Source organism: Stegodyphus dumicola, chromosome 6 (genome assembly GCF_044657685.1).
Source record: "Stegodyphus dumicola isolate Sdum_Otavi_A_Nest chromosome 6, ASM4465768v1".
Classification (NCBI taxonomy): domain Eukaryota; kingdom Metazoa; phylum Arthropoda; class Arachnida; order Araneae; family Eresidae; genus Stegodyphus; species Stegodyphus dumicola.
In genome coordinates, this window is record NC_140773.1 from 174146448 (window position 1) to 174169064 (window position 22617).

Below are 22617 nucleotides of genomic sequence, written 5' to 3' on the forward strand. Positions count from 1 at the left end.
ACCAATCCAATTTTTTGCTTCTTTGTATGAAGAGAAGTGCTGCTCGGCAAGTCATGAGTCATCGACCAGAACAAGTGTAAGTCAGAAGGAGCAATGTCTGGTGAATGCGGCGGTTGGGGTAGGGCATGCCATTGAAGCGCCTCCAAAGTTTCCTTGATGACTTTTGCAGCATGTGGGCAAGTGTTGTCATGCTAAAAGATCACTTTGTCATGTCTTTTGGCATATTGGAGGCATATGACCTTCAATGCTCAGCTCAGTTGCATCAACTGTTGTTTGTAATAAGCTAAAGTAGTTCATAATAGATCACTCTGAGCTGATTCCACCATATGCACAGCATTAGCTTCTTGCCATGAATATTTAGTTTGGCCCTTGAAGTTGATGCATGCTTACCTCATGATTTTCCGTGCTTTGGGTTGTTGTAGTAGATCCGTTTTTCGTCCCCCGTCATGATTTGATGCAAAAAACTCCTTCCGTTTTTGCCATTGGAATGGTTGTCCACATGTGAAAAACGACATTTGATGTCTCTTGGCTGGAGTTCATACCAAAAACAATTTTCTTGTTTTTGCACCATATCCATGGCATTGAGATGCTTTGAAATCGCTTGTTGAGTCACTCCCAAAGTTTTGGCAAGCTTCTTTTGAGTTTGGCATGAATCTAGGTACAATTTCAAAATCGCCACTTTTAATGGAACCAGTACTCTCATTTTTATTGATGGAGCATGTTCTCCATATACTGAACACAGCAATCAATATCGATCAGCTGCACTTTTCTTCAAATTAAAATAAAAAAGAAGCGCTTCCTACAAATTTTGTTTTATTGGTACGAAGGTTGTCATGGATAGAGCACAAAGAAAATTTGTTGTTTACACTTCAGTGAAATGAAACAGACTGGTTTTTAGACAGAAATGCTGGCGCTTTAACATGAATATAGTTACAAGATTGTCTGATAGAATTTAATACTAGTAACGTCATTTTATGTAAATCCCTCAAAACTTATTTGTACACCTAATAGATACGATTCAATTTTTTTATTATTATTTTTATTTTTATTATTATTGAAAAGGCGACGATCAGTTTACAACCAACAAGTTAAAAATTAATTGAACATAATATTAATTTGTAAATACATTCCATATAATTTTCGAAGTTAAGATATACAACAATTCATATAATGTTGTCGTGCTGGTACATTTATAATGCCATACCCATTTTTGCCCTGCGTCCTCTGGTGGTGCAAGTAGTAGCAGATCCAACTAGTATAATTGGAAGTTCTGTGGTTCGAATCTCTGTATTTAAGAGAGGAGAATATATGGAATAATCAGCTTTCTCTATGCCGTCGCAGGATAAATTGATAGCACGTTCAGCTGAATAAGTTTGAAGATTCATGATTGCGATCCAGGCCTCATCAATGGCCGAGCAGTCGAGACGTCTGAATACTGGCAGTTTGACCTGGTTTGAGTTCGATCTCAGGCGAACGGGCTGGCTGCATAGTTGGTTTCTGTGGGTTTCCTCCTGTATAATAGGCTAGTTTCCCTCAGAATATCCTCCACAAAGGCACCCTTCCTCTTAGGTAGCTGGGCTCACCAGCGGCCGAGCGGTAAAGTTGCTGAACACTGGTAGTTCGGTCTGAGGTTTGAATCCCACGAACGGGCTGGCTGCATGGGTGTTTTCGTGGTTTTCCTCGTGTGTAACGTGTATACAAGCCAGTTACCCATTCAAAGTCCTCCATGAAGGCATCCCTTCCCTTAGGCAGATAGCCCTCGAGGCTTTGCCATAATTAAATAACCTAACCTAACCTAACCTCTTAGGTAGCTAGCCCTCGTAGCTTTGCCTTATTCAAATAACTGAACCAGCCATGATGGTGATCCTGCCCAGGGCGTTGTTAAGTTTACTTGTTTCATGGCTTTAAGCATCTAATGGATTCTAAATATTATTATTATCAATGAATTTTTCTCAGGAAGTTATCCAAAAATATATTAATAACACAGAGGTTTTGAGGTTTTTTTCTTTCCGAGTACTGAGTAAAATACCTTTGGTTTGCAATTTACTCTAAATCAAAAATTCTCATTCATCAGTTTCAACTCAAAGATGAGAATTGAAAGAAATATGTATATTTTCTAAAGCTTAAATTTGAGCTTGTTTTAATATGGGAAATAAAAGATAATAGGATGTAAAAACAAGGAAATTTTGATTAATTACATAGGAATAAACTGGCAGATCTAGATTGATTAAACATTCACTTTATGCTATTTGTAATTATTTAACTTAATAGTAGATCACTTGGTTAAAAAAAGTTAATGCATTTACAAGTACCAAGCAAGGCAATTTGTATGATCTCCAAGCATAAAGATAACTAAATGTACTTTGAAAATTGAGTTTGTAATCAAGCTGCACTATCTAGGAAGCCTGCAATTAAGTTATATTCTTTCTAAAAAGAAGAAATATTTATTTTGTTCACCTGTTCAAAAATATCCCTAAATGCAACATAAATACAATTCTTCAGGAAGATACTTTGCCACTTAGGCAGATAAAGTTTTCTTATATTCAATTAAATTAACTGGAAACTTCAAATTTCCAAAGCCGATTTTATGAGAAAACAAAAGGAGGACTGCACGTTAATAACTAGCAAGTTGTTCATCAGTGGAAAATACTGGCTGTCTTGAATAACATGAAAATCAGAACAATGTAAATGCAAATGCTTTAATAAAGCATCTACACATATTACAATTTAAAAATAAGAGAATGTTTTATGTTTTGTGAGTTTATTTGTGAACCTATCTGAGAAATAACCATACATTTTATTTTGTAAGATTGGATAATGTTTTCAACTTTCATTATTTATCAAAAATTAAATACCTTGAGCATGTATCCATTTCAAGCTCCTTAAAATATTATTTGTGTTTGTGCTTAGCATGTACAAATGTTTGTGTGCTGTGTTCATTCATACCTATATGTATTTCACCATGATTTTGCTTTTGCACATCCTAGTATTTATCAAATGATATAAAATTAGCATTTCAAGAAACAATAACATTTTTTATATATATTTAATTTAAACAACAAAGATATCCTAATCTTTATTGATTTTGAAAAAAATTACTTAGTAAAAAGACAGATTTTGAATTTGAAATTTTTATCATATTTGGTTAGGAAATTAATTAATATAATGTTGCTATGCGACTACTTAATTATCTATGCTTTTATTGGAAACCCTTTAAGGACATATTATAACAGTGAAAATTATTATTATTTTTTTTTCTTTTTTAAGTTTCTTTGTGTATTATAACATCAACAAATAAGAGCAATATTTGCATCATACTCTAAAATAAGTACTGTAACACAGCAACAATGATTAAATGCCTTCTTGCATAACAACCCTAATTAAAACTACTAAGTAAAAACAGCAAATGAATTTCCCAAAATTTATATTTTTCTAGTATGTTGTAAAGTCAGCTTTAAAGTATTTTGGAAGAACTGTCAGAAATTATGTGAAGGGAAATGAATCTAATTTTCATTTTTACAAATATTCATATAATGTATCAATTTATTTGAAGCCATTTTAACCAGTAATATTACAACTTAATATTATTTCAAATTAAAAATAATAAATGGAATATCATTCACTAAGTTCAGAAAAAAAAATAAGACTTTGCTAGGAAGCTGCAAGAAAGACACCTTTGTTAGGAGGAAACAACTGATTGAAAGCATGTGTTCAAATTATCAAATCTGGCGTCAGTGTGTCGAGGAAAGATACGTCTTTTGTATGCATATGTTTCTGAGCTTGTTTTTCTATTCCATAAGTAAAGCAGTCCCCAGGAGTGTAATTACTCTTCTGCGATAAATCTGAACTACTGCAGTTCTTCAAAATCACAAATAGAATGTACCTACGATGATTAAAGCCATCTGCTATTGTGAACTATTTTAAACTTTCCTTTAGAAATAAGGAAGGTTACGAGTACAGGTTTTTTATGCATCAACAGCTATTCTTTTTTAATCACTGTCATTTAACATAAATGCAAAATCAATCAATATTTATTTATTCCTTTGCATAACATGTCAAAATAAATTTGTTCTAAGTCATCTGTTCATGGTTGAAGTTGCTCTGTGTATTTCTTTAATATACTATGGAAGTTTAAAACACAGCCATCATCTGCATATGTGAAAATAAAATTATGGTAAAATGCTTGAAAGCCATCTTTAATACAAGCGATTAAATTTATAAAGTCGTGTTGTGTCTAAAATAATGATCTCTTGCAAAATCTTTTCCATCCTATATGATAATTTTCGATAGAGGGATAAGTTTTTTTTGATGTTTTAAACCAGTGTTTCCTAACCTTTTTTTCCTCGTGAACCAAAAGAAAGGTCTGAAAAAATTTGACAAACCCACTATGTAGTCGTTAATGACACGTTAAAAAAAAAAAAAGCAATAAAATTTGATAGAATATATATTTTTCATATTGCAGAATAATTGATTATATTAATCATGAAACATTTAAATAAAACATTAATAAGACTAAAATGATGGCTATAAAAGTTGAAAACAAGATAAATTTAACAAACTGGTTCTTATGTTTTACATTTAGAAAAACTCTTAATGGGATATTTGTGGCTGTTAGCAACAAAGCAATTCAAAGTTAGGCTCAATATCTGACAGTTTCAGTCTTAGATCAGGTTCTGCATTTAACCTGTTTCTGTATTTATCTTTCAAATAAGTATATGTTGAAAATCCTTTCTCGCATATATATGTTGTGCGAATGTAGAACTTCAATGGCTTCTTTTTGACAGAACATTATATTCATTTTGTATACTGAGCCAGAAGTCAATTAAAGATCGATCTTTAAAAATTGCTTCTAGAGAACTGTCACAAGATAACTCTATGAGTTTTTCTTTTTCCAGTATATTTAGAGAGGTTTGTGAACTTATGGATTACGTATCCAATTGTTTGAGATGGATATATTATATCTGTTGAGAAAATAGTCATCGAAAGGTAGTTCAGATGTTCACATATACTCCTTTTAATGTTTTCGTCAAGTTTAATTGAATTTCCTGATAAAAAAATGCTGACAGAATCTAAACATCCATCCTCATTCATCTGCAGGCATTGAATCCAAAAAATGATCTTTTTCAACATAGCCTCAATTCTATCATGTACACTGAAAATGGTGACAACCTCGCCTTGTAAAGACATATTTAATTCATTCAGTTTACAAAAAATGTCAGCTAAATACACAAGCTTTTGCAGCCAAAGAACATCGGATATACAAGAAGACAAATGAAATGGATGATCAATAAGAAATGCTTGAACTTCAGACTCCAATTCAAACAAACACGTCAAAACTTTACCACGGGAAAGCCATCTAACTTCTGTGTGAAGTAGTAAAGAAACGTGGAAACTTCCAAAATCCTCACAAAGCATACAGAATAGACGGCAATTTGTAGCATGCGATTTTATAAAGTTCACAATTTTCACAGCATCACTTAAAGTAGTAGATAACTGTGCAGGAATACGCTTACATACTAAAGCTTGTCTATGAATACAACAATGAATCTATTGAATTTTCTCGTTGATCTTCTTCACACGTGCCACAAAACCAGAAAATTTTCCTGTCATTGATTTTGCACCATCTGTACACACACCCACACAATAAGACCAGCTTATTCCATTCTTTTCAAAATACCCATTGATCATATTGAAAATCGCTTCTCCAGTTGTGTAGGTTTTCGAAGGTTTTGCAAATAGTACATCTTCTTGAACAATCTTTGTAAAGAGATATCTAACGTAGACAAGCAAGTCATTAATTCTACACGACATCATGTTGTTTGATAAGGGAACTAGCTCAATTTTCTTTGCTGCCTTTTCCTCAAGCATACGTTTGGCGATATCTTTCACACATGGTCCAATTAAATTTTCTGCTATTGTATGTGCTTGTCCAGATCTTGCAATTCTATAACTTACTCGAAATGATGCTTCAAGGGCCATTTTACTATCTTCGTTTGAAGTCAAGGAAGAAGAAAGGCTACACTTTTTGATATCTGCTAATTTTCTTTTGAAATATTCAAGAGATTTATCTTTGTGTGTCAGATGTTTTGTTTCAATATGTCTATGAAGAAGTGATGGTTTTAAACTTCTGTTGGCAAGAACTTTGTTGCATATAACACAAAGCGTTCTGACTCATCCCCAGTAAAATGAAAACCCAGTTGTAGATAGTCGCTGTCATATTTTCGCTTTTTCCCTTTTCTATCATCATTTCCTTTGTTTTTCGTCTGGTGAAACGGTACCTCACTACAGCTTTCATTACTATCATCTCGATTATCATGTCTCGTTTCTAAACGACCTGTTTTTAACCATTGATCCATAATAAAAATAAGCTATAATAATAAATAAATTAATAATTATTAAATCATTTACACGAGAACTTGACAGTCACAGTATCACTATCACTTAAGCTTTACAAGTGATAAGCCTATGTATGAACGTCGACAGACAGACAAAATAGACAGTTAATATAACACTACTCTCCCAGTTCCCGGTTGTGAACAAGTATATAATTCTAAAATCTGTAGTAAACTGCCTTAATTTGATATTTATTTCCAATTGTATTGTAAAAAAAAAAAAAAAAAAATATTACATAGAAGGAAAAACTGCTGCAAGGATTTTAAATATAAAGCAGAACGTGATACTAATCACATTGATAAAATGTTTTAAATATAAATAAATATTTGTAATAAAAAGAGAATAGTATTTGATTACTTGAATAAGAGGAATGAATTATAATGTATAAAATTGCTTATATAATTTGATATTGCTGAAGTAATTTTGAAAAACAAATAAGGAAAAAAGAAATGAAAATATTGAAATTTACTATAGATTTCTTAACAAACAGGCAGTAAACAATCTGTTTTACAGTGTGTGTGTTCTTTAATTTTTTTTTCTTTTGATTTTAATGGCGTTTTAAAAAATCCGCCATTACAATTTCCATTTTCGCGAACCCTGGGGGTCCCTCTGCAAACACTGCGAACCCCGAGGGGTTCGCGAACCACCAGTTGGGAATCACTGCTTTAGACCTATGAATTTTGAGCCTAAGACTCAGATTTTATGATTAGTTCTTGCTGACTAAAGATGTGGTACTTTTATAAAGAAATTAAAATAAGGTTAGCTGTTATTATTTTGGTGATTCTGAATATTTATAGAATTGGACTAATTCAAATTTTATTAAAATTCATCTAATGATTTGAAAAGGTTCTTCAGACTGCTGATGAAGTTATTTATGTTAAAAATATGTGTATATGTGCTTGTCCCAATATTTACTTTATGAAAATTGGCAACAGTAGTTTTCGTTGTCATTCAGTCCTTATCTGGTGTGCATTGCTGTGGTTGCTTGTTCCCATGTAACCTAATATTCCCAATATATTTTTTATCGTTCAACCTGGACTATGTCATTTCTTTAGCCCATGAATAACTCAAACTTTATCATGTTATCAGCACAAAAAGCTCAAAAGGAAATGCCATTATGATCAAGGATTGAAGATCGCACCGAAGCCTAACCTCGCGGATCGCCGAAGCCTAACCACGTTGTGAATCTGAAGTGAGCGGATAACCATCCTTTGACAAAGTAAACAAAAATATTTTTTGTGAATTTAGCTCGATACATTTACTTGAAGAATGACATGTGAAGATTATAAAATGCCGAAACTAAACGGCGATAATTATCACACATGGTGTATCCGTTCGCGTGCCGTGCTGGTGCAGAAGAGATGTTGGGAAGCAGTGGAACCCGGGTATGAAGCTTTTACCCTATTATTCTTCATAGTTGAAGATACATTTCTAGATGATATCGGAGATTGTATTAGAGCCAGAGACGCCTGGAACTGTTTAAAAGAAATGCATACAAAATTCAGTCTGCTTCATGTACTGCAACTTATGAGAGAATTCTTTAACATAAATGTGAAGCCAAATGAGTCCGTCCAATCCTATCTAGCAAAATTAATGGACTTACACAGAAAATTAACTAATGGTGGATATGCATTCACAGATAGAGAAGTGGCCCTAGTGATGCTATTGGGACTGCCTAGATGTTAAGAATCGCTCATCCTAAGTTTGGAAAAAGATAAAGCAAATCTGACAACTATGATCGTGAAACCAAGGCTACTTGTAGAAGAGAAACGTATAATTAGAAATGAGAGTTTAACCAAAGTGTATCATGAGGAACAAGCTCTTCACACTAAAGGTTTTGCCACCAACCAGAAGAAGCCTGCATTTGGAAAACCCATGAAGAAGTATGCAGCTAAAAGGCCAAATGAAGAAGAAACTAACAGAGGAAGAAGTACTAAATGCTTTAGCTGTGGCCAGTGGGGGCACATATCTAAAAATTGTGAATAGGGCAAATATCAGAACCAAAACAGTGCCAAAACTGCAGTTGACCTCAAGACAAACATTGCACTTCTGGCAAACGAAGAAAAATCAAGAAAAAGTAATTTGTGGATTTTAGACAGTGGAGCTACAGAACACATGACGTCTGATAAAAGAAAATTCTCAGACCTTAAGAAGTACACATCTGAAGTTGAAGTTGCTAATTCAGAAAGAATAAAGGTCACTGGAATTGGAAATATTTCATTTTCTGTTGGAGAAAAAGATGGAGAAAAAAACGTCACTATTGAAAATGCCCTTTATGTTCCAGAACTAGGAGGAAATCTATTATCCATTGGTAGAATTGAAGAAAGAGGCTTAAAAGTAGAATTTGCTGAATTAAAAGCCAAAGTGATTGGTAAGAATGGAGATACTCTTTTATCTGGTGAGAAAAAAGGAAGACTATACATAATCGAAGAAAAGATGGCAACTGCCTACGCTACGAAAACTGAAAGTGCCGACTTGCTGCATTGTAGACTTGGTCATCCACATTTTTGTACAACAAAAACTATTGTCCCCATCGGCAGAAACCTGAAATCAACAGTATTAGTAAATGAACCTTGCCAAGTCTGTATTCAGGGAAAAATGAAAAGGAAGAAATTTCCAAAAGCCGCTAGTACAAAAGCTAAAGACATCCTAGAAGTTATACATTCAGATGTTGTTGGTAAAATTTCTCCCCCTTCCTTTGGAGGCTCAAATTACTTTGTGACTTTCACGGATGAATTTTCTCACTATACCACAGCATTCCCTATGAAAGCCAAAAGTGAAGTACTAGAAAAATTTTAGGAGTACCGTTGCATGGTAGAAAATCTCCAAAAAGAAAAATCAAATTCTTGAGAAGTGACAATGGTGGGGAATACATAAGTGGAAAATTCGACAAGTACCTCGCTGCACATGGTATCCAAAGACGACTAACTGTACCTGACACACCTCAACAAGATAGTTTGGCAGAAAGACTGAACCAAACATTGATAAACACGACAGGATGTTTACTTATCGAGTCCGGAGCAGATCACAGGTTTTGGGCTGAAGCAATGGCCACTGCAGCCTATCTCCACAACAAGCGCCCATCTATGGCAATTGATGGCGATATTCCAGAAGAAAGATGGCCAGGGTCTGGAAGCAAAACAGACCACCTCAGAGTTTTCGGATGCAGAGCCTGGAGTCATGTTCGCTCACACTCAAGAGGAAGCAAACTTGATCCCAAAGCTACAGAATGTGTTTTTGTGGGATATCCTGAAGGCATTAAAGGCTACAAATTGTATGACATGAAGAAGAAATGTTTTTTGGGCAGAGATGTCATTTTTGAAGAAAATGTTTTCCCCTTAAAACTAAGCAAGTGTGACAATCCTGCAGAAGAAGCTACTCTTAAAATTGAAGACTTTGAATCAGAATATCCCTTGGACCTACCTGAAACAGAAGCCTGTGACTCATCTCTAGATCACATAACTCCTGAAGTAAATGACTTGATGAAACCAAACGTCTAAATACAGATCCTATTGACCAAAATTTCGAAAGATGCCCAGACATACAGCTTAGAAATACTCCAGATTACGAAGATGAAGGCCTATCAGTTACAGAGATGCAAGATGTTGCTAACAACTTAGACTCTGAAGTCGAGGCAGCAGCCAGAAACCCTACCCATGGGAGTGAGAGAAATGAAAAAAGAAAAATCAAAATTCCTAAACATTTTGAAGATTTTTATCTGTACGATGCCCAAGAGATACAACAATCTGAAGAAAAGGATCCAGTAACTCTAAAAGATGTCCTGAAATCACCCGAAGCTCATGTGGTTGAAAGCCATGGGGGAAGAAATTCAAAACCTCACTCAGGCTCAAACCTGGGAACTAACTACGAAACCACAAGGAGCTAAAGTAATACCATCCAGATGGTTGTTTCGTAAGAAAAAAGATGAGATTGGGAACCGAGCAAAGTTCAAAGCCAGATTGGTAGCAAAAGGCTATCTGCAAATACCTGGAGTGGACTTTCAAGACACCTTTTCACCAGTCATCAAACTTAAATCTATAAGGTTACTGCTTGCCGTAGCTGCAGAGAAAAACCTAGAGGTTCACCAAATGGATGTGAAAGCTGCATACTTTAATGGAATCCTAAAAGAGGACATATGTATGGCACAGCCAGAAGGCTGCATTGAGAAAGGGAAAGAACACCTTGTCTGCCACCTGAAGAAAAGCATTTATGGTCTTCGACAATCAGGATGTGCATGGAATACTTGCTTCTTCTTGCTTCTTTTGAACGACTTCCTGAACCAGTATGGATTGAAAAGATCAAGTGCAGAACCTTGTATTTATTTTTGTCATGAGAAGAACATCATAATTGGAGTTTATGTTGACGACCTCCTGATAGTTGGAAACATGCCAGAGATAAATGAATTCAAGGGAAGCATTAAGAAAAGGTTCAGTGTCAAGGACCTAGGTCCTGCAAGCCAGATCTTATCCATGCAAATATGCAAAGAAGAAAATGGATCATACACATGGGATCAAATCGTTTATGTATCGGAAATCCTAGAAACGTTTAAAATGACTGAAGCAAAATGTGCATCTACGCCATTGAACACCAGCATAAAATATAAGAAGGTAGATGAACAACAGTGGGAGGAAATCAAAGAAAACAGCAAGGAAATCCCTTACAGACAAGCTATAGGAAGTCTCCTTTATCTGACCTGTGGTACTCGTCCAGACATGGCTTATTCATCCACCTACATGAGCCAATTTAATGAAAAACACACTGAAGAACACTGGAGAGGTATGAAGCACATTCTAAGATACCTAAAGGAAACACAGAAAGTTGAGATTCCAGAAGACAGGTGAGCCACTTTAAATCTACTCAGATGCTGACTGGGGAGGTGACAGAACTAACCGTAAATCTTACAGTGGTTATATAATGCTACTCGCAGGTGCTCCAATCTCGTGGTCGAGCAAGAAGCAATCCACAACAGCTTTATCGTTGACAGAAGCAGAGTATGTGGCAATGTGTCCTATGGATTAAAATGGATCCAAGGAAACCCTATGGATTAAAAATTTTATCAAGGAAATCTGTAGTGAATTAGCTGCTTCACCTCAAAAAGTGCTAGTCGACAACCAGGGAGCAATTTTCTTAGCCAAGAACCATGTTACTTCTGAAAGAAGTAAGCACATCGATATTAAATTTCATTTTCTGAGAGACCTAGTGAAAGAAAATGTGATTATATTTGATCATGTGCCATCCAGCGACAATCTCGCTGATCTCTTAACTAAGCAGACCTCGAATAAAATTTTACGTGACATGAACTATGCCGGGACTTGCATGTAAAAATGATCTCCCTTGAAGTTTATGACTGAAAATAAACCATTATGATAGTGACAGTGTAGAGACTTAAAATTTCAGAAAGAAGCCTAGATACAAATTTTCTTAATTGTTTTCATGTAAACATTGTGTTTCCTAGTATAACTTAATATGTTTTCATTTAATGATGTAATTCATAAGTAGAGGTCGATAGTGTTTATGCATGTAATAGCAGCTACATTGTTTTTCTGTAAATGTGTACAACCACAGCGTGATTAACTTTTGTGGAAGTATGTAAATATCTTGCAAATACTGTGACTGGCAAGGGCGCGTGTTAAAAATATGTGTATATGTGCCAGTCCCAATATTTACTTTATGAAAATTGGCAACAGTAGTTTTTGTTGTCATTCAGTCCCTATCTGGTGTGCATTGCTGTGGTTGCTTGTTCCCATGTAACCTAATATTCCCAATATATTTTTTATTGTTCAGCCTGGACTATGTCGTTTCTTAAACCTATGAATAACTCAAACTTTATCAATTTAAAACAAAACTGCATTTAATATGTTAATCAAGCTAAAATATCATTGTAACTCTTTAGACAACATTCAGTATAAGACTGATACTATTTTACAGAAAAATTCTATGCATTTTATATGAAAAATAACATAGATCATTCTTTTTCTTTATACATCATTTGCCAACGATATACATCCAAAAGCAATGAAATAAACTAAACAAAAAATCGTGCTTTTTTTTCTTATTAGTATTCTGTTTTATTTATTTATTTACTGCTATTTTCTTAATTCAAATTTGTAACACTTAAAAAAGGTTGTAGGTTATATTTCGGAAGCTCAGATGTTACACTAGGTTATTTTAATAATTTATATAACAAAATACAGAAATTTTAACTCAATTCTTCGTTGTTGCTTGAAGTTATAGGGCATTGAACAAAGTAATATATATTATGTAAAGCATAAGTGCACAAGAAAATCAAACTCATTAAAATTTTTTCTAATGAAAATCGCATTTAAATCAATGTACATTAAAAGCTTTGGGATATTTTAAATGCATTAGAACAGAAGTTCAGCAAACAAGCGACGAGTATTGTTCCAAAATGAATAATTAATTCACCATTATTATATTTACTATCAAATTAGTTTGTATTTTGTAAACCCGTATCAAGAATGTGCTTATTATAACTTATTAAAATAGATTATTGATTTTCTAATTTTTATCTGACTTCTGTTATTCTTTATGTGTATTTCAGGTTAATTGAATGCAGTACTATTCGTTTCGCTCGAATAATTAAAAGTTTTAACTTGCCTGTTTTACGCTTTTATATAGCCATATGTAAATTTATTTAATTAATGTAAAAATATTTTCAAATGCTATTTTTAATTGAATTCATGAGCATTTTGCATATTTCTAAACATTTAGATTAAAATCTGAATTATATTTTATGAAAATGTTATCTGTTTAAAGATAGTATTGGAAAAATTTTACATGCTACTTATTTATTTAGCGAAGAATGTTCGCATCAGTTTGTTGTTTATAAGCCACTGTATGTTCAAGCACTTTCTTGGTGATAAAATGCAGCGGTCTAAAACGAAGAAGAGCAACCCTCTCAGACTCCTAACGAGAGTTGTCATTTAGAGGTCCCCAGGGTTCCAGGAATAAGGGGGGCACTGAGACATCTGCACAGCCGCTTTAAGGTACTCATAATGCTTTCGAGGTTGTCACCACTGACCATCTAAAACCATCAATCACTGACTGCCTAAACCTGGTCATAATGCTCAGAGTGTTAAGGAGAAAAAAATCTAAAATCTTCTCCCACATTTTTGAGAGTGTACTTCCTGGAAATTATTTTTCATTGCACATCTGTACATCATAATAGCTTTTATGAAATGATGCATTTAGTTATGGTTTTGTCTGTAGAGATATGTTTGACATCTCACAAGTTTAAGGCATCCCAGCTAAAAATTTCAAAGCTAAAATCAACCTCATGAAACAAGCAACTGCTAAACTGTACAGTATAAAAACTTCTTTCAAGCAAGTTTTCTTAATTAATTCTTAAGTTGCTTTTTTGTTTTGTTTGTTTTTATCAATAAAATTATTATTTTTCATTATAGATGTGAGATTTATAATTAGTGATATCATTCTCAGACGAGAATCAGTAGATTCTTGGAAAATGAATTTTCTCCTAAGAGGTCATAAGCTGTCTTAACCAACCTGTCCTCTGGTCACCAAGTTTCTTTTACAAGCCCATTCTTATACAATAACAGGTGTCAAGATAGATAATCCTATTTGGAACATATATTTTATTCTTTTGCATGCATATGTAAAAGATTATAAATATTGGCCTATGCATGATATCAAAATATTTGTCAGTAATTTGGTTAGAAGAGTAAATTTTCAGATATTTATTTTTCTTTAAACATATTTTCCAGAAAGAAAACTAACAGATGAGTTCTATATTTATTTATTTTAATTTAGGTTGCAAGGGATAATTCTTTGAAATCTTGGAAATTTGCTGAGGGGGATAGTTTTCAAGACATTGAATATGGATCTGGTTACCCAAATGGTGAGTAAATGTACAGTTTTTAAATTTTTGTAAAATTCTCCAAAGTGAGTTAAATAAATTGAATTGATATCTGGTTTGATTTAAGTTTGGTTAGTAATTTTAGATTAATTGTTAGAAGAAATTATTCTGCACTTTCATATAACCCATTAATGAATAATAAGATGAAAATTAAGTAATATGTAAAGGTATTACATTCTGTAGCACATAAGTGACTGATAAATTAACATAACTTCATTGGCTGGTTAAAGCTAATACTATATCATAATAATGTATTAATGCTGTCTAAATATATATCTTTGTTAGCTGTATTTTGAGCAGTAATAATTTTAAATTCTGTACAATTTTTAAAGAAAGGATGTTTGTGTATGTAACATTATCTATATCATTTTCAGATCCTGTGACAAAAAAATTTCTGTGTAATAACATTGATCCGGTTTTTGGATTTCCACAGCTTGTTCGATTTAGTTGGTCTACCGCAGATAAAATTTTACAGGCACAAGCTGTGGAAGTTAAATGGTATGTATAAATGTTTTTAAATATTCTGGATATAATATTGTAGATACTAATTTACTTTTCCTTCAAAAAATTAACGTTGACTTCAAAAATATCTCTTTTGTCATCTCATTGTACCTGTTTTATAGAATGTGATAATTGCATGCATTTCTTTTCATTTTTATTATTAAACCATAATTAATTAGATGTTAATACCATATTATTTCCATAGATGTTAATACCATAATTAATTAGATGTTAATACCTTATTATAAAAACATCATTTTTATTATAAACTACAGTGAGATTTTAAAATTTAAAAAATAATAAAAATTAGAAATTATTTTATAATTGTAAAATGAGAGGAATTTTTATTAGGTAGAGGCTCAAGTATAAATATTAAAGGCTACCAAATTTATTGAGAATTCAACTCAAAATATTAAAATATTTATAAGATGTTTGGTTTGAATTTAAGTCACATCCTAATTTCATGTCTTAATTTGAACAAATGTGTGACTTGAATTAAAAGTAATACAGCATTAAATAAATATCTGTGAAGAGCAAAATAACATAATAAATGATTTAATTTGTATTATTAATTTTGAAGGTAAACCTTCCATTTTTTTTAATTTTTATTTTTATGTACACTAGAACTTGCCTATAACGAATTCTGATTTAACAAGGAAATCAGAAATACTTGGTTGGTACAATATTAAATCTATGGGAGCATAACTCGCTTTTAACAAGTAAACAAACGTGAACAATATTTTTGTGATTCATAAAATTTCTATTGACTTCCACCTTTCCTTTTCAGCTAACCCTTTTTAGGGAAAAATTCCTTTAACATTCCAAAATCAGCTGAAAGTAGTGATAAGTCATGAATCCTTACCAACTTCTTACCATCGTTATAATCCTAACCCCTTAACTACTGCAGGTGTATATATATGCCTTGCTCAGCCGATGCGTTAACTGCCCCGGGCGTATATATAAGCCCTTCCAAAATACGATCATTTGCTTTACGCTGCTACCCGTAAAATTATTCGCAAAGCTTTGGAATGCAACACCACAATGACCTTGACAAAATATAAGAAGGAGAATACTATTTCAGAGAAGTGTGGGGAGAAATTGGAGAGAGGGATGTGTCTAAAGCTGTCAAAGTAATGACTGCGCAGTATTGGCTGGAGTTGTTTGAGTAAAACGTATTTTTTTTATTCTGTGTCCTCTATTTTCGTTTACTTTTTGTAGTAGGTTCCTGGAATAAAGAAAGATATAATGGATGTTTCAAACCCATTTATCTTTTTTGAATTATTTTTTAATGAACTGCTCGTGCTTCATATTGTTACTGAAACTAACCGTTTTGTGGACGAGTATATGAACCAACACCTGGCAAACGAAAAGTCAAGAACAAAATCGTGGCATTCAACCAGTTCAGAAGAAATATATGTTTTTTCAGGCATACTGATTTCACAAGGTATAACACTGAAACTTAATTTACACTTTACTGGTGTAAAAATGAATTGATCGAAACTCCATTTTATAGATCTTTTTTATTATAAAAACATCATTTTTATTATACTTTTACTCAAAACATTAAATTTTGTGCATTAATTTTTTTCTTTTATTCTTTATTTTGTGAAAGTAAACAGTTTTTAGAAAGTAAAGCTTGCACTTATTTCCCCCCTAATTCATTGCATAACTATGCACGCCTATGTGAAAAACTGTGGCACTGAGAAATGAATCTTGTACGTTTTCTGCGGCAGTTAAGGGGTTAGCCAACTTCTTTCATACTGTACAGAAATTAAAAATATATAGAGTATATGTAATATGTTAAGTATGTATGAATTTTTGATTTTTTTCACAAACCCATTTTTTATGAGGACATAAAAATCCTCATACGATCTTTCTTTGTGTTTTCATTTCCTGCAGTTTTTCTTTGAGAGAGCAGAATAATTCTTACTTGAAGAAACAGAATATCCTCCATTAAAAGAAAAATAGTGATTAGAGGATAAACTTGATAGTTGTGTCATGAAAGAAGCCGAAGAAAACTATAGAATAGGCATTTTAAGTCTGTCTCCCCCCAAACAGTAACTCATAACCATGGCAACAGCTGCAGCAAAATAAAAGTCAGATCCTCAACTTTGCTCAAATTGCCTAGTTCACTGTGTGCTGTGATGACTATACACATGGTGGTCGTAAACGAATTACAATTTTGAAGTGTCTATTTTAAAGAAACATTCCAAACTCTGTAATGCTCCATCTACTTTGAAACACTTCATTACAGAAGTGTTATGTGGATTAGATTTTGTGTTCCCATACCTTGATGATGTCTTAATTGCCTCTTCATCAAAAGAAGAGCATAAATTGTACCTATAATTAATTAGTTTTTGACCAATTACAGTAGTATGAACTTCATAGTAATATAGAAGAAAGTCAGAAATGGGAGTTAGCCAGGTAAAATATCTGAGTTACCTCATAACCAGAGAATGTTCTTACTCACTGTCGGGAAAAACTGAAATAATTTCTAATTATAAATTTACCACAATGATACTTGAGCTTAGTAGATTTCTTGATGTGATAAATTTTTATCGTCGCTATTTGAAAAATGCTGCAGAAATTTTAGCAGTCATCATAAATTTCCATGGAATTCACCAATTTAAGAAGTGCAGATCTGATTTAACCAATGCTGCCTTTTTTTTTCCAAACCTGGATTACACTTACTGTTGCATACAGATGTGTCAGAGTTTGCTATAGGATCAGTAGTGCAACAGTTGTAAGATCAAGACTGGAAAATTGCATTCTACTCCAAGAAATTAAATGATGCACAGAATTATGATGCATTATCAGATGCTGAGGAAAATAATGAAGAATTGCAACATGTAATGAGAGATAGTGCTCCCTGAAATTTAAATCATGTGCATTGCAATCTGGAAAAACATTATGGTGTGACAACTCAGCATCCAACATTAAACCTTTTTAATCTAAAGCAATTCTGTCAATAAATTGTTTATCAAATTCATAAATTTCTCATCTGTGCATTGACAACTGTAAAATAGATGACTGAAAAATTCATCTGACCAAATATGAAGAAAGAAATTAATGAATGGACCAAGACTTGTATTAATTTTCATAAAAGCAAACTGAACAGACTTATATAATCTAAATTCACTGAGTTCTAAACACCAGATGCTAGATTCAGTTTTCTGCATAATGATCTGGTTAATCCATTACCATTGTAACACCCCGCTGTACCAGATGCTAACAAATATTTATGCAGAGGCAGGGTTAGATTATCATATAAACAAGACTCTTGAAACAATAGCTTAATTTTAAATAACAAAATCTTTAATTATAACATAACTATTGCATATTAAAGTAACAAAGATGATAATTGCATCGGAGAAAAAGACTGATCAAGCACGATGCCGATGAAACATGAAGTGTTGCTTTTGTGTACCGAATTTCCATTGTGATTGCAGTTAGAGATACAGGCAAACAGTTGGTGAGTAAACACAAGTTTGTCTAGAGTAGCCAAAATACTCCCCCTGTAGTGTTAAGTACCAAGGGTTAAATAGGACCCTATGTCAGGTGATGATGCTGTAGCAACTGGAGGTGTAAACATCAGGAGTGAAGGTGTGGGTGCCTTTGAAGTGGGTGTAACTGATATATAAGTCTAATTAGTTTCTGGTGCAAAGATAAAAGCTGGTTTGAGGTGATCAAGGCTCATCACTGTCTCTTTGTTTCCAATAAGTATTTGATAGTTCTTGAGTGTGCGACATAGAACTAGATGTAGGCTGCACTTTTTTTTTTACATCACACCTCAAAAACACGTGTGAGGATGTAGCAAGCTCTTTGTGAATAAACACAGATCTTGAAGAATGTACACTGGTGAAAGTAGGAGATAATCTACCCATGGTTTCACACAAGTGTTTGAGAAATGCATTAGGCTCGACATTGTTTGAGTCTTTTGTGAGGTTTATAAAATTTTCAGATAAACCTAAATTGACACTGTGGGCAATTTCAACATTGGAAGAACCCAGGTCCTCTTTAAAAAAGTCATTGTTTGTTCTAACAACACTATAGGAAGAACATCAACTCAGTGAACAGAAAAATGGAATCTGTTGCCTACTTAAGAGAGCAATGAAACCTCTCAACAAGTTCATTGGAATCCAGGTGATACAGTGATGTCCGAATCTTCTTAACTTCAAAGAATTTCGTTAATGCATTAAATAATTGGATCTTGAACTGCTGTCCCTGGTCCATGGTAACACACTTAGGTACCCAAACCGTGAAATCCATGCAGAGAAATGTTTTGGTCCCCGTATCAGCTGCTATGTCTACAAAAGGAATAGCCAATGTGTGTACCTGTCAACACATATAAGGAGGTATGTATAACCTTGTAAGGGCGTTAGTCCCAACAAGTCCAACCAAATCGATATGGACATGGCTGGAGTGAGCAGATGGTAACTCAAAGCTTAGCAATCAAGTTCGAGTGTGTCTGCAAATTTTTTACTTTTGACAGCGTAATGTTTCTCAAGCCAATTTACTCGTAGGACCCGTAATATATTTACACATTGACTGGATTTTCAATATCATTTAAACTGCTTTACAATATTATTTTTATCAAGTACATACAAACTGGATAGTAATATGCTTACATTACAATAGTTTTGCTCTTACAGTCCTGTTATTATTCTACGGGGTGAGCTATTTTTATAGTGTTGATTTTCAGTTGTTGTAGTATTTTGAATTGCTATTAAAATTATGCTGCGAAGATACAATTCTCAAGGGAGGGGGAGAATTTCTTAGTACCTTGCTGAGCATAGCCTGATTACCTCCTCTATTTTAGTTTTCGTCTGCTTGTTGCCGCAGGTATTCTCCGCCCATTGCGGCCAGTATTCATTGCTTGGTATTTTTAAATGCAGTTTATCGGCTTGTGGGCAGTTGAAGAGGAAGTGATCTGCATCGCCTACCGCACCACATTCACACAATTCTGATGCTCGTATACCGAATCTCTTAAGATAATGTGGGAAGGGACCATGGCCAGTGTAGAACTGAGTTTGTGCTCCGCTGTATGTATTAATTGAGCACGTGACTTTCGAAAATAACTTGTAGTTTCTCCTCCCTATGCTTTCCCTTTCCCATCTTTTCTGTCATTCTTGTAAAAGGCTATTGAGCATGGTTTTCTTTAAATAGGACTGCGGAACACTTACTGCGTTTTCCAGTAAGTGTTCCGCAGTTTGATAGTCTGCTGTTTATATCATATGTTTAAAAAGGGGAGAAAATCTTGAACAAATGTTGGAACTCCATTCATTAGTTGAGCTTTAATTTTATTTAACAACAAATATTTGGTTTTCTTAGTTTGCAACAGTACTATTTTTATTTATTTAATTGTAATATTCCATCTCAAGTGTTATACTCTAATCTAAAGTCTTCAAACTGCACGTTTTTTTTGGGCGGGGACAGCTCTTTAAATGTCAACTTTAATTGTAGACAGCAGTTATAGTAATTTTTTGTGCTGCTTTAACATTTTATTTATTGATTTGGTTAAGTGTAATGTATTATTACCTGTTGCAGATAATATCATTCAAATAGAACTAAGTTATTATTGTATATGTAGATCAGTTTTTTTTTAAAGTTAGTATTTTTTTTATAATAAAATATGTTTCATTATAATTGAATTCTAGGGAAGAAGTTGATGATGAAAATTCACCAAAGAAGTCTCAAAACTTGCTAAAATTTATGAGTGATGGATCACAAACAAAGACTGCAATGCCTAAGAGTCACAGTTTTTTCACTCAAAGAAATTTACATCAAACATCAAATCTGTAATCATAAAACTGATATCAGTAAATTTATACACACCAATTCCTAAGACATATATATATTTTTTTAAACTGAGAAATTAAAAATAAAGTGTCAGTGTTCTTTTAAAGTTTTTGTTATCTATTTGAAGTGAAGGAAAAATAATGAAAGAAATTATACAGTAAAACCCTCGCTGAATATTAGAGTTACGTCATAAATACACTGCATGCACACCAAAACTGTATTCTGCAAATTTAGCTTTTTGTGGATAAACAGTGTTAAGTATAGTTTAAATCTAGAAAATATGCATAATTTAAACAAACTTAGATATTATTGTAATTAAAAGGGGGAAAATTAAATGTTAATTTTCAGGATTTTTATTACTTTTTTAGATATTATTGTAATAAAAAGGGGAAAATGAAATAAACGTTAATTTTCAGGAGTTTTATTACTTTTTAATTAGTAGGCATGTGATACAGTTATTTAAAAAAAAAAAAAAAAAAAAAAAAAAACCTCATGATTTTTTACTTGGAGATTGGCATAACTCTGCAAAAGTTTTGCAGTTAGGAGTGCAAAGGTTTTTAGTCATTGAATGTCTCATTAAATGACTTCTTTCTTCATTTGGTCTGTCGTCACTGAAAAATGAAACAGTTCCTGTGCCTGTTTTAAAAATTTATTTAGCTTCTTGTAAGTTAAAGACGCTTTACATTCTTCAGTAATGCCCCGCCAGTAGTCGAGCTATTAAGACTTCTGAATATCATCTGTTCGACCTGGGTTAAATCCTAGGTGGATGGGCTCGCTGCAGGGTTTTATTTATTTATTTTTTTTGTCATGTGTAATATGAATACAAGCCAGTTTCCAATGTAAAGTTCTCTAAAAAGGCATCCTTTTACCTAGGCAAATGGCCTTTGAGTACTTTGCCATTCTTGAATAAACTAACCTATCTTTTTAGGTTCAAATAACATGCCAAACAACAATTATTTGAGAAGTCAGACAACAAAAATCAGCATTATATTTGCAAATTTTCCTGGACTAGCTTCTGTGGTTTAACTACTGAACCATCAAAACTAATCCTGGAAAATTTGCAAATATAACGCTGATTTTTGTTGATTGACTTTTAAAATAACCTAGCTTTCTTCGCTATCACTACTTTTACTGTCATTTGGCGTTATAAGATCAGCAAATTCTTCATTTGTCATTTCTTTGATGGTCATTCTTGATTAACCCTTTGCAGTTGCATATCTACTCTCATCCACCAAAGCTTTTTTTAATGTTCCAATTCTATGTTTGCTCTCAGCCACCACAGCAAAGAACTATACTGATCTTATATTAAGTCAACAAGCTTCATAATTCTGCATTAATATTTATTACTGTTTTCGTTCTATTGAAAATTGATTCCAACCAGCATAATACATATGTATAAATTTAATACGGCTGCAAAAGATTAATTTTTTTACTTCTTCTTCTGTCAAGTCCAAAATCCTGCAATATGAGTTGCTTTGTCAATATAAGCTGTAAATATTTTTTCCATCTTTGTCAATAGTGGAATTCTTTTTGAACCTTGAGAAACCTTTGGTGAACCTGAAACTTTGATTCTAGACCAAATCTTTTCCTCATTCTGCCTTATTGTTCTTATGTTTAATTTGTTTATATCCAGTTCTCCTGCAAGTAATTGAAACACTTTTTAACTTATTTAAAATTTCGGTTGTTGAGATAATGTCAAAAATTTGAAGCTTTTTGTTGCATTATCAGTTTTATTCTTCTTCTTAAAGATCACATTGAATTTTAAGACATGCAGATTCAAAAGGAAAAGAAAATAGACACTGATAAATACATGATTACAGTCATGCTAACTTGAGCAAAATGATCACAACTTGGCCTGAGTCAGTCACTTTGTGAGCATTCCCAAGAAGTGTTGCTAGATGAATGCGTGAGGGTGTTTCTTATAAAGAATATATTGTGACCAACACTCTGCAGCATATCATGTATGAATGAAATTCTAACATTGGGCAAATTAAATTGATTAAACAATTAAGATAATGCGTTTCTGCAGA

The 22617-nt window shown here is 33.1% G+C and overlaps 1 protein-coding gene across 2 annotated transcripts in view; it reads left to right on the forward strand.

Moving 5' to 3' along the window:
* Positions 1–20693, forward strand: part of LOC118182617 (ribonuclease H2 subunit A) — an 83804-nt gene extending 63111 nt beyond the window's left edge. For both annotated transcript variants that reach the window (XM_035351989.2, XM_035351988.2), the window contains 3 exons: positions 14182–14269; positions 14662–14785; positions 20446–20693. In XM_035351989.2, coding sequence (XP_035207880.1) covers positions 14182–14269; positions 14662–14785; positions 20446–20590 — 357 coding nt within the window. In that variant the 3' untranslated portion in view covers positions 20591–20693. The remainder of the gene's footprint in view (positions 1–14181; positions 14270–14661; positions 14786–20445) is intronic.
* The last annotated feature ends 1924 nt before the right edge of the window (positions 20694–22617 follow it).